Genomic DNA, 13,627 nt, shown 5'->3' on the forward strand with positions numbered 1-13,627 from the left:
TTAAATCAGCTTTTGCTAAAAAGAGTGGTACCAAAGATTTTTCTTTACTTTATTACAGTTTTTATTTAAAACTATTGCAGATGTGGGGTAAATATGACTCAGGAGACCATACCAGTACATATTTTCCAGTCATTGCTGTTTCCTGCAGCATGGAGCTAACTCCAAGACCAAGGTGTACCGCAGTAAACAGCATCTTCCATGCAAAGGTTTTATTACTATTTCTTGCAGTTTCACAATTGTATCTCAGACCAAAATAGTTTCCAGATCGTTTTCCTGGCATTTTCATGGAAGACAGAAGCAAAGGTAACTGAGAAGCTGCTTCTGGCATGTAGCCTTACCTGGGTAACAGTGAGCAGCAGCTTTTAGGCTAACACACTATCTCTTTCCTTTTCTTCTTGCTACTGCAATTCAGAAGAGCCTCCTGTTCTCTTTGCTGTCACCATCACTGTTTGGGGGCTTTATTAAGTCTGAGTTGTCTTTAAATCATGCAGAGGTTTTGGGGTCACTCTGACCTTTGCCTCTAAAGGTCACAGTCTAGGTCACAGCAAATACAGATACCAAGTAGATATTGACAGCAGGTAAACCCAAATTTCCAGCCACAGCATAGTGACCTCTATGCTTTTCACAAAACCAAAGCAGCAGCAACGGGAGCATATTTTCAATGCAAAATTATCTAACCAAGGCATAAGGAGATTTAAGAGTGCTCATTCTTCATTTCCACACAATGGCAGGATTCTTTGCTCCAATGCTATGAAAGACTGTCACTCCTCATTAGTTTTGCTGGCATTTCTGTGGTGTCCTCTGGGTGGTGGAATAAGACCATTGATTAATTTCAGAGAGGCCATCAAGTATCCTAGTGCACTGAAAATCAAGACATATATTTAAATCATCGATCAATATGTGATTCAGAAAACCCAGAATTTTAGAAGGCAACTTACGGGAGGAAGGTATTACCAAGATCCAAGCCAGAAACTTGGGTTTGTATTTAAATGACACTTTACTAATCATCTTTTGGTACACAGTTTTGGTTTGTGACACAGTTAATCTTATGTAATTACCTGAAATTCAGCATAATGCTGCAACTTCAGCAATAATCATCTCAATCAAAATTAGCCTCCTGAACTTTGTTCATGCAGCATTTAAAACAATTTTGGTGGTGGTGTTGTTGCTGTAATACAACATATGTTTAATGATTTATATGAATTAGATATCTCACAGACTAATGGCACAATTCTTCCTGTCTGGCACATACATACCAGTCCATATATGTATATATTTAAACACAAACCTGTTTAAATTCTGTTTGCTGTCAGAGTTCAGTTACCAAGAACACAGTCCTGCAGTCAGCTAAGAATCAGAAAAAAGGGATGTGATCCCAACTCTGACACCTGTGCTTTTCAGAGTCTAAGTATTTTCCTTGGATAGAGGAGAGAACTGTGGGGCCAGAGAATATACTTAAGGGAATATCTTTTAAGCTTCATTTCTACTCAGTTTAATGTTTAAATTTAAAAACATGCAAACAAAGCCCCTGATCTCCAATATCTGCAGCTGGAAATTTTCTTTCAGTATTGGAATACCCAGAGAAAGAAAGTTGCACAACTACAACAGATATGGCTCACCAGATCCATATCTATGAGGCACCTTGGAAGGGGAGACTGTCTCAAGTTTATGCTGTCTCTTGAGTAGAGTCCTCAAGACCACACCTTGAAGGTCTGAAGCACAGTCTCTGGAGCACTGAGAACACTGTGAACCAGCCTAAGCTTGCTGGGCTACAATATGGGCAGACACTCCTGGTTAGTCCACAGGAACATGCAGAGGAGAGAGGAGCAGAGAGTGTTATGGTTGTTTCAAAAAATACTGCTGTGCCCTTGCAAGCTGAGCTACAAAATATGTTTTACTACACTGGCTGTGAAGCTGAAGCACAGCTCCTTAACTCAGATAGACATATGATCCTGGTCTCTACTGTGTGACAGTCTCTAAAGAATTTGGGATGTCTCTGATAACATTACTTTATTTAAAGCATAAGGCAGTGACCATCTGGAAGAAGGGTGAGGAGAGAAAGACAGCAGCATTTGAGAAGAAGCAGGGACCACCTGGGAACCAGGTCAGAAGCCTTTCAGGCTGCAGGCTTGTGCTGGAGAATAAAAACAGGGAATGAGTAAAATGCAATCATGTCACTTGAGACACAAATATACGTGGTAAAAAGGGAGATTTGATAAACTGTGCTCATTTCCTTGTTCTATGACTGTTCATTCAGGGTTCGGTAGCTCAGCTGCCACAGGCACAAACAAAAATAAAGGATTCCAGACAAGTTTTATATACGGGATACTTTGTTCCGTTCAAAGCTGAAAATGAAAGTCCAGACCTGAAGCAAATGAGCAACCTAAGGTTAGTGGAACCCACAATTTGTCTGGAAATACATGAAGGAACAATTTTTCAGTACTTTGTAATTATTAGCCTTAAAGAAATACTGATTCTTTTAGCCTAACAGAACTATAGTTTGTTTAAATGTTAATTTATTACAATACTGCAAAAGCTCCTGTAAAAAAAATTCAATTATATTTACAGTGCTCCAAACAGATAGGCATTAACACTAGAACAAAAATGAGCAACTTCTTTAAAATTATCAGTATAACTGACAGAAATATTCAGTATGTTTTCTTCAGCTGAATCTAAAGTTCTTTTAAGTGTTTGGTGAGTGTAAGCTTTAGTGTTGTTTAGAGCACAGACATCTCACTCATTTAAATCAACCAGCTATGTTATATTCACATCAGATTTTGTCCTGCCAAAAAGATATACATCATGATCTATATCAAACAACAACAATCTTCTGGCCATAAATATAAGCCATCAGATAAATTAATCACAATATAAAGCAAAGTTCTGGGTCCAAGATGACTCAAGCAAGCACTGATTGTTATGCTTGTTATGGAAATAAAGTGAGAACTCCAGTTCCTAAGATTTTGGGACTGTAGAATGATGTCTTTATCAAATAGACAGAATAATCTCTCCTCCAGAAGAAGCAAAAAATATGGGAATATATTTCAGAGTATGGATTTGGGAATGAAAGTTCTCTTCCAAACAGCATTGAATTGCAAATTCTGTAGGACTGAGACTAGAAAAATACAGTGTCTATGCATACATGCATATATATAAATACATGCATACATATATAGATGTTTATACTTATAAGTTTACTAAATGCCTACAATGCAAGCATAAAATTAGCAACATGTATGCATGCATATATATTACATATGCAGCTATAATACAACACAAATTTATATTGATAATTTAAATATATGGAAAACCACAGTAGTGTCTCCCACAGCTATTTTAGCTTCTATTTAAAGGCCAGCTAAGATATTTACCTGTTTTGCCTGCACCTTCTCGTTGTGGCAGCTTCTCACTCACTGAACCTGCAATTGGAAAAAGGAATTAACCAGAAAAATACTATTTTCACTTCTAATATGCTATTTAAGAAATACAGTTCAGCTTTAACAATTTGTTTGTGTATATTACAGCAATAAATACCAGCAAATTCTTCCTTGGCAAACCATAGGTTTTAGATTTGCCTGACTTCTGCATTTGTGTGCAACCCATACACGGTCAGACTCCACTGACAGTGGATCCAGGACCTGAGGAAGAGGTGGCATTAAACACTACACAGGCACAAGTGCAAGAACATGCTCATGTGCTGCAGGATCACCCTTCCCCTTTCCCTTTCCCACTGTCCCAGCAAGGACAGGTTCAGCAGGAAGGAGCATCACTCCCTCGTGGTCCCTTGTACAGGGCAGCTCCCTCCCTCTGCTCAGTCTTGCCCTCACACCTCAGCTGCTCTGCGGGGCTTTTTCAGCCTCTACCCCAGACCTGGCCCAGAATAAAAACTGTCCCTTTTCTGGTCTAAAGGCTTCACACAAAGCCTTGTGGAAACCCTACACTGGTGTGGGAAAGGGATTGTGTGCTGGGGGGTGGCAGGAACATAGAGCCTTATTCTGAGCCTGAGCTGGGCTCACGACACATCCCCAGAGCTGCGGCCCTTGGGAGAAGAGACAGCAGAAGTGAGAAGGGAGTCAGGAAGATTACAAGAGATGGGTTTTTACAGCTTATTCTTCCAGCCTGGATTCCAACCCAACCCAGAATCCAGCCTTGCTTTCAAGCCATCAAGAAATGGAGAATTCACTAGTTTTCTCAGTAGTTTTTCAAGGAGGCAATTGTCCTTAGGGTTTAAAATAGAAATCCTTCCTTATTTCTTGCTTATGTGTCATTACATCCATTTTTATTTTTTATGATTCTAATTATTAGCCACTTTTTAACAATTTATCTGTCTCTGCTGCATTAAAAATCACCTTTAAAAGTGGTATTTTTCTCTCTGAAGAGCCACATGGAGTGACCAAAATTTAAAAGCATGAAGTCTCAATTCTTACCACATAGTCTCTTCTTACATACACCTGCTATAATGAAAAAAACAACCAAAACCACGCATCTGACTGATGCTTGTATGTGTGTGAAATAATTTAGCTGCCTTAATTTTCTTAATTTATTCCCCTGGAACAACTACTTTCACTGTGTTTAAAACACACTAAAGAAAACCCAAACCTTGGAGCACAATAATTGGGTTCTAAAAGGACAATTTAAATGAGAGAACCCACTAAATCACAGGGCTTGCTTACGACACTGAACTGATGGTTACTTCAGCAGGAAGTTTAGACAAAGAGTCTGCCAGTGGGAAGATGCCTAACATTACAAATCAATCCTGCTGATTTTAAAGCCTCCATAAAAGAATACATAGCAGTGCAGCCAAGCTGGTAACCTACTGATGGATGCAGTTCTTAATACAGCTTTATATATCCATATTACAGCTTTATATATCCATATTAGAAATACCCTTGTTTAGACTAGTTTCCTTTTATGGCTATAGTGTATTGTAGTGTACTTTTATTATGTTATCTTTGAGTCACCAGAAATTCAATAAACTTAGTGATGCGTCAGTATTAATTCAGGCAGGAAAAATAAAGTTGCTATCACTGTAGAAATTATATCCAAGGATGTTTGGGATAGCTTGCTCTAAATAGACTCCAATACTAATCCATGTTGTTCAGTCTGAAGAGGACGCAGATTTTGTATTTATGCTGAAGCCAGAAGATCTGAGTTTTTGGTGCTTGGCTTGCATTTGATAAAAGGCTCAGCTTGAACTCAAATAAGATGTTCCAGTGTTCAGAAGTACTACATACAAAATTACAGGTTTTTCTAATTGTACTAAATACCAGTGATCCAATCTTTCCTCAAATTTCATCCAGTTACTATTAACTCTGTAGTTTCTGAATTTCATTTTGATGCACAGGCTTGTAATTATAATTTTCTTGCAAATCCAGATATTTTAGGCCTGACTCTCAGTCACACAAGCATTTTAAACAGATTTTTTATTTGTAAGTAGAAATGATGTCTCAGCATGGGGAATGTGTGTGATGAACTGCCACTGATACCCACTCTGCTCCTGTTTGGCACCAGCGTTGTCTCTCTATGTACATTTGAAGTATTATTATAAATTGAACTCAGTTTATACATAAGTAATTTAACACATTGAAATTTATATAATATTCCACATCTTAAACTGAAAGCAGAAATATCTTTCCAGATGCATTCACATCACTTAATCTATATGAGAAATGGTGAGAATTACAGAATTATACAGGGAGAATTGAATTTGACTTTTTTTTTTTTACCCTAAATTTTCATGGAAAATTAATGGAGGGAGGAAGAGAGTGACATTTACTAGTACTAAAAACTAACTTTATCATACTGAATCTAATTTCAGTAAGAAATTAGATGAATTCTATGAAAATTAGGTTTACTAGGCTAACAATTTTTTAAATAGTCTTAGGAAGTCAACAAAAATATTCACAGAATTTTATATAAAGGAAAACCTGTGCCCTTCATATAGTTCCACCTGAAATTTTCAATTTATGCAGCAGAAACTTTTCCTGTTGTCTCTAAATTAGAGGTAAGGAGTTATTGAGTTTGTATCTTTTTTTCTATCATTTTCTGAGTATATTTAAGGTAGAAGCACTTCTAGCTTAAATGGTGATAGGAAGTTGCATTTGCAAGTTTTTAGGAAATTGTGTCTTCAATATCAAGATGAATCCCCACATTTTCAGCTAGGCAAGAAACAAAACCAGCAATTATAACTTGTCTAAAAGTTAGGCAGTGCAATTGGCTTCCAAGTTTTCAGTACTTTGTAAGCAACCAAATCACCACATAAAATACATCCTTATGGAATGATGGAGGACAAGGAGGGGTACTAGATTCAGCAGCATTACTTTAACAGGAAGAATTTAGTACCATTCAAGCTTGTACACTTGCTTAGCCATCTATCTATTTATGATTCTGGTGAACTTTTTTTTTTAAAGGCAGACATATTCATGCCTTAGTTATTGCAAACCCCACAGTTCCATTCAATTTCACTCTAACAGCATCTGAGGCACAATAAAACTTCCAAGGGAATGTGATGTGAGTTTTGTGGTTTGTGATTTTAGCGTATCCATTTTCTATAGTTAGGATCATATGGGACTGGGCTTTAAAAGAGAAGGTAAAAATATATTATTATCTAGTTTAGATAGTGATTTCTGAACTCCTGCTAAAAAATATTTGGTATGTAATCACTGAATGCAGACATCAAGAAAGTTAAACTCCCCCTGCTATTCCTATCTCACCTATGGTTGTGTCTGACTATGTATACATAGGAAAAGTACTATGTAAGAGGACAAAATATCTCAATGATATGGATATTTTTCTCCAGCTAACAAAAACAATTTAATGTAAATTTTAAAATTTCATTGCCTTCCCAAATATATATTATATAATACTATACTTGAAGAGTTCTGAATTTCTAAAGGTACTTGTATTTTGGTCATAAAAGATGATCATGGCATCTTAATCAAAAGGTAGAAAAACTACTTCACAGGAGAATAAAACATGTCTCCATACCTCTGCAATTTCACTGGCAGGAGCCCAGCATATTTAATAGGGCATAAACAAACCCCTACAATAGGCAAACACCGTATTTTCCAATGATAATTTAACACCTGCTTCTCAACTTCTGCCCCATTTCTCAGGACTCCCTGCCTATGGAATTTCTGTAGTCCCCTGAAGCGCTGATAACAGAGAGGCAGTGTTGTAAAAATGTCTTTTTTTATGTCTGGTGTTCTTTAGTGAAAGTACTGGGAGACATTCATCATTTTTAAGGAGCTTTCTTTTTAATGCCATCATGGGAACGTGTTTAATTTACTGCCCCTCTCACCATTGCTCCTGAAATAGTGAAGACTATTTTCATGGAGTGGAACAGCATTTTGAGATTTATCATGTGTGTCTTAGCAGTACCAAATGTTGACGTGGGAAAAACTGAAAAGGATGGAAGAAAAGCCTCTTTCAGGTAAAGATACAGTAATTAAAGCAAAGGTTCACATAAAACAGTTGGAAAGCTCCACATTTTCTAATGCTGCTTTTTAATGACCTTCATCCTTCCACATTTGCACAAAAGGCAGCTTAAATAAGAGCAACAAGAACAACTCAATGAGCAAAGAATGGCTCAGGCAGCTATTGTTCATAGGTTAAAAATATACATGGAACACTTTTCCACTTATACACGGGACCTGTGATAACTTTAGGAAACACCATGTTATTCAGCTAACCAACATTAACAGTTAGGGAACTGTAGAGGTTGCCTCACATATCCAGTATCACACAGTAAATGAGAAGCATGGATAAGGGCTGGAATCAGTAAACCAAACTCGTAACTGCCCATCCTAAATTCTGCTCCATATTTCCTCTATTAAAATTCAAGTTCTTCCAGACTGCCATGTTCTTCTTTCTTATTTCTGGGCACTCACCAAAGGTAGTTCCACTGGGAGAAAACGAAAAGCAATAAATTATCCCATAATTTCAAAATAGCACAGTTGATTAAACATGTATTTGAACCTTATCTGAAGTTACTGAAAAACTAACCTAGAACTGAAAATTACCCGAACATTTTCATTAAAACAAGAAATTTTCATACATTCCATGGTAGCACATTACCTATGAGAAAATCATTACAAAAGCATCTTGATTGTCTGTACACATTTTCCTCTAAAGGAAAAACATGGCAAAAGTGATCTTGGGAGAAAAAGGTATGGTACAGGCAAACTGAGAAATTAGCATAAATATCTTTGAAATATATATAGCATCCAGCCTGCAGAATACATAGAAGCAAGCGAAAATAATGAAACATGTCAGGATGCCACCACTGCAGGAGATCTGCCTGCATATCAAAAATAGCAAGGCAGTTCCTGCATCAAGGCTAGGAAGACACAGTGTATTGCACTGACAAGGGACAACAGTATTGGCAGAAATGACATCTCTGTAATACTAGTTAAAACAGGAGTACGTCCATGCAACTTCAGTTGACCCATTAAAGTTTTGATTACAATTCCTGTGCATAGTCATACCAAATAAAAATGTACAGAAGGGAATCAATAGTGATCTGGAAAACATCAACAGTCTTGTGAGGAAAAAAAAACCAACTCCATTATCCTAAGCAGATGGCAATTTTGAATATATATTGAGAAATGGGAGAAGAGTGCAGTTGTGCACCAGACTTTCATTTTGCAATATACGAACTAAGATTTTGCCTTATTATACCCCATAACTTTCTGAGAAAATCTGTAGCTGTCTTCTCTGTTGAATGAGAATGTTTCTCCAGATCTCTCAAAACTGAGTCCTTAGCCAACACCACTGCAAAATCCCCTAGCATTTCAAGTCTTACTTCCAAAGTCTGCTGTAGCTGGACTTCTTTCCTGAGGGACAAAGGATAAGTGGTGAACAGTAAAACATGAGAACACTGATACAAGCAGGGGATGAAATACGCAGAGATAATCCCACAGGGTCTCATAAAAACTGAAAAATTACCCACAATCTTTCCATGGATCAAAATAAGACTGTGCATACTCACCTGTGCTCTGGAGCAGTTTATTTATCTCTGAGCTACTAAATTCAATTTGAGTGCTACTATGACCTTCACCTTAACATTTCTGCGAAAATAACTTCCCTTCCCACCCCTCCAAAATAGAGCTGAAGCAGTCTGGCAGTTTATCTGCTAGGCACATGAACATACCTTTGAGAGGAACTAGGGTTAGGTTCCTGTAGAGATATTGAATAATTCTCATATTAATCGATTAATTATCTGGGAACTACATTGCAGCTGCTCCTCAATAATACTAGTACAAATACAAGAAGTGAAAATATAGCAAGTAATTCAACAACATTTTGAGCCAAAATAGTGCCATCTGTTATGAGACGTCTGACAACCTGTTCAATTATTTATTGAACTTTCAGCCCCAGCATAACCCTTTTATTACCGATGTCAGTGAAAGTCTGGGATCAAGCTAAAAATGGATTTTTCAGAGAAAGAAACAAAGGTGAACTCTCAGAGAAGCCCTTGCTATGGATGTGAAAACATCTCTACTCAAAATTACACTGAAGTATGAAAGTGCTGTCCTAGCCATAGCATCATAGAATCACAGAATGGTTTGCAAGGGAATTTAAAGTTCATCTCATTCCAAACCCCCTGCCATGGGCAGGGATGCCTTCCACTAGATCAGGTTGCTCAGAGCCCCATCCAGCCTGGCCTTGAACATTTCCAGGGATGGCGCATCCACAATTAAAGAAGACACATCCATGTGTCTTCTGAAGATGCAAACCAGTCATAAATGATAATTACACTGAAATGAAAATGAATGCACATTTTCCTCTATTTTAAGGTTTCTTAATATTTTATATTATTTTTCACAATTGAGTCTTGCTTCACAGTGACTTTTCCGACTGGATTAAAATGAATATTCTGAAGAGTATTATTTCTGGATAAAGTTCACCTACAGGCAAGATGATTGAAAGATTCTGGAAGTCATTTTAACTAGAAAGACCTTAAAAATAAACATAACTTTCTATAAACTTTGCTGAAACTTTCTCAGTAGTCTCTTTCTTCCTCCATCTATTTATTAAAAATATCAATGTTGTGCTTGAATGATTGAAGTAGATCAGGACAGGTAAATTCCCTGATCCACTTTCTTTTTCAGCTTCATTCACATTACAGGATTGGCTTTTTAAAGCTATTTCTTCCACTTTCTGACGGAGAATGGTGCTGCAGCACAAATAGTTACGCAATAGATAGAGCGTGCAAATATTTGTAGAGATAGTTCTGTGCAATTCTCTCAACCTCAAGGAGCATAAACAGCAATTCTGACAACTGTTCATACACTTGGGATTTACACTTATCATCAGTGTTAATGAAATAGTGTCAGAAGCAAATCCCTAAAAACCAAGACCTGTTAATTGTCCTAATGAAAGACAAAAGGCACTATGCAAGGAAGGGAGTTTCATTTGCCAGTTAATTTCTGCAGGCAATTTTTTCATTTTGTCTTAATGCTTTTTTTTAATTCTTATTTCTACTCTGGATTTGGTCATTCATGGAATGTGCTGTGGGAGTTTTTTCACTGGGCTGTGTTAAAAATGGGCATTCCCTCTATGTTTTTTCCCGTACTCTAAATATTTGAATTATCTAAAAAGGCAAATCCCTCTGAAATGTTTTTGCAATGACTTTATGTGCAAGAGAGTTTACAACATAAATTGCTATATCAGCAATTCAATCACCTGGTTTCATATATGGACACATAAATATGGTATAAAGAACCATTGCAGAAAACCTTCAATAGCTAGATTAATGTACAAATAAAGTAGATGAATCCTAGAATCACAGGAAGCCTTAAGGTGGCAGAGACCTCAGACTTTATGCACAGCTACATGAAAAGCTAGACCAACTTTCTCAGATCCTCATCCAGTTGAATTTTACCAAACTCCAAGGATAGGGAATCCACAGCTCCCACCACCACCTGTTTCTGGGCTGAACCACTCTTCCAATGAAAACTTCTTTTGCTTATGTCTAATCAGATGTCACAGATAAACTCCACTGTTCATGACATACTGTCATACAACCTGGCCAGCCAAACAAGATTTACCTGGGCAGCGGGGAGTTTTGTGTGCCACAGCAGTACCACTGATAGGACGACCATTGGGAGTGACACACCAGCAGTATCCAGTGTAACTGTGGCACTGAACCTGTCAGAAACAACAAGAACCACATGCAGCTTGTCAGACATATGCCTGTTATCCCACAGCATTCATGACACATGAGCACAAAAGACTTACCCAGCCAGCTATATTGACAAAACCTAGAACAATAAACTGCAATGGACCCATCTCAGTCCTATATATGATCTATTAGCATACAGCATATTTCAAGCGAAGCGTGGTAGGTCCTTCAGAATCAAATGGAAAAGAAAACTATTGAAATATGTGGTTGTTTACACCCTGTCTTAGATGAGTGAGGCGCAGGTGTCATAAAAACCTCACAAGGAAGTTCCTTCTGGGACACATAAACTGTTCCAGAAACAAGTAATCCTGAGTTTTTTTCCACATAGAGAACACATTGTTCCACCCACTGAAGGAGCAGGACAGACTGCTTCTGCCAGCATTATTCATATCCCAAGCTGTCAGAAAGGAAGCTCTTGGAATTCCACTCAGAAATCAAATTCATTATATTTTCTAAGGGCCAATATCACTTCCTTCATCATGCTTAAAAAGAGAAAGATTGTCTTCTGCACAACTCCACAACTGAAATGCAGTACAGAGGTGGCAGAAGGTGATCATGACTGGAATATGTACCTCAGGATAAGCTTCTAACTGTGCTCCTTCTGAATTCCATGATCTAAGTAAATTAGTCTCAGACCAAATGCTTGTGAAGAAATTCACTGGAGAATACAGAAGGATTCTGTATGATTCATGCTTTAGCACTTAAGATATGGATTCCAGTCGTAAGATTTCTGGTTCAAATCACAAACAGATCACAAATTCCAAGCATTTTACCATCTGATGAGTATTCAGGGGGCTACAAGAATGACTCAGCTGCCTCATCCTAGAAGAACAGGGAGTGTAATTCACCAACAGGAGTAATGTTTGGCTCCTTTGCTGGCCAACTGTGAAAAAGAGAACAAGGACTCCATACATAACGCAGATTTTCCTTCCATTTTTTCTGATGTGTTGGCACAAATTACATTTAATTTTGAAGTTACATTTCCCTTCATTGCATTTGTCTCTTCTTCACACTTTTCAAACACGCATACTCTGACTTTCCAGTCATGCAAGACACTGAATGAAAAATTTTCAACCTGACTATATGTGCCATCATCATTGCATTCTGGGATAAACACTTGTTGAAATTCTTTGCGAGCTTGTTCTTGGGTGTACTTCCTCTCAGCCACGCATCTGGAAACATCTAGAGAAAGGGAAAAGATAAGTCAGTTGGATGATGCTAATCAAAGAAAAGTGAACATCTATATTATAAAAAAGACAGCTCTGAGACTCATGTAAAGAGAATCAGAATTTTAATAAGTGAAAATGTATGATCAGCTTGCATTAATTCAGGGAAGAAAACCAACGCAGGACAATAATTTCTGGACAATAATCCATAACTGGGAAATGAAATGGAGAGATGCCTGGAGAAATAACCTTTCTGTTCCAAATGCCACCAAAGAGCAGAAGCCCAAACAGGGCTTTTCCTCTCAATTTAACGCTGCAATAGCTGCCACACTGCACCCCACAATACTCTTTCAGAGCTGGTGGCAGCAACAGCTTTCTAGTGCTTCAGGAAAGCCAAAGGAGGCAGCAGGAACACAGCTGCCTTGTACTTCCTACTTACTGCAGTTAGGCAGCAACTTCAGCTGTGACTACAGATGTCCCCACCATGCTGATAAAAAAAAGATTAAATATACTGTACAGTGCAGGGACTTATTGGGATTCATATTGTGCTAAAATTTAATATGACAGTTTATGATTTAAGCATGGCACATCAAGTCTCCTCCTTTTTTCTCCACTGTGAGGTTTTTTGCACCATCTCCTTTGTTACTTGGCACTGGTCTCCATCCAAGACAAGTTAGCAAACCAGCCAGCTTTAATTCAGTGGAGTTTCTATTGTCTAATAAACTATATTGTCTACTACACATGCTTCATTTCAGCTAGGCAGCCAAGGGCTGAAAAAAGACACATAACATCAGCTGTTTTACCTTTTACACTACAAATTTTAGCATGTTGCTGATGCAGAATCAGAACTTCAGAATCTGCTTGAGCTGAGGAATTTCAGTGAAAATGAGAATACCACAAAGCTTAAGTTAGTATTAATGACTTCAAGATGTGACTGTAACATCGAAATTAGGATGACTTCAAACATACAAGCAGAGAAATTTGCTGCTTCTGATCTCTGTTTGGTTTAAAGACTGTTTGACAGAAACTGGCTAATCCCATTTTAAGGCTAAAACTGTCCAGTGATTACCTGTGAGACAGGGGTATTGCGGTGATTCGGTAATGCTTGCGCAATTCTGCAAAAGCATGGGGACAGCCTCTCTAGTCCATGCAAGCTGCACATTGAACAGAATCTGAACAGTGATGCAACAGCACTTGGGAGAGTTTTGCATTCCTAGGAGTACACAGGTGAGACATCTAAATTCCCAGTCCCCCAAGTACCCTCTCTGTGCCAGTA

General features: G+C 37.9%; 1 protein-coding gene across 4 annotated transcripts in view; it reads right to left on the minus strand.

The window, feature by feature from the left end:
* The window catches only part of SMOC2 (SPARC related modular calcium binding 2), a 140,753-nt gene that overhangs the window by 70,674 nt on the left and 56,452 nt on the right, over positions 1-13,627 (minus strand). For all 4 annotated transcript variants that reach the window (XM_032102391.1, XM_032102390.1, XM_032102393.1 and 1 more), the window contains exons 3-5: positions 12,261-12,367; positions 11,052-11,151; positions 3,372-3,419 (exon numbers count right to left, since the gene is read on the minus strand). In XM_032102391.1, coding sequence (XP_031958282.1) covers positions 3,372-3,419; positions 11,052-11,151; positions 12,261-12,367 — 255 coding nt within the window. The remainder of the gene's footprint in view (positions 1-3,371; positions 3,420-11,051; positions 11,152-12,260; positions 12,368-13,627) is intronic.

Source organism: Corvus moneduloides, chromosome 3 (assembly GCF_009650955.1).
Source record: "Corvus moneduloides isolate bCorMon1 chromosome 3, bCorMon1.pri, whole genome shotgun sequence".
NCBI classification, from domain to species: domain Eukaryota; kingdom Metazoa; phylum Chordata; class Aves; order Passeriformes; family Corvidae; genus Corvus; species Corvus moneduloides.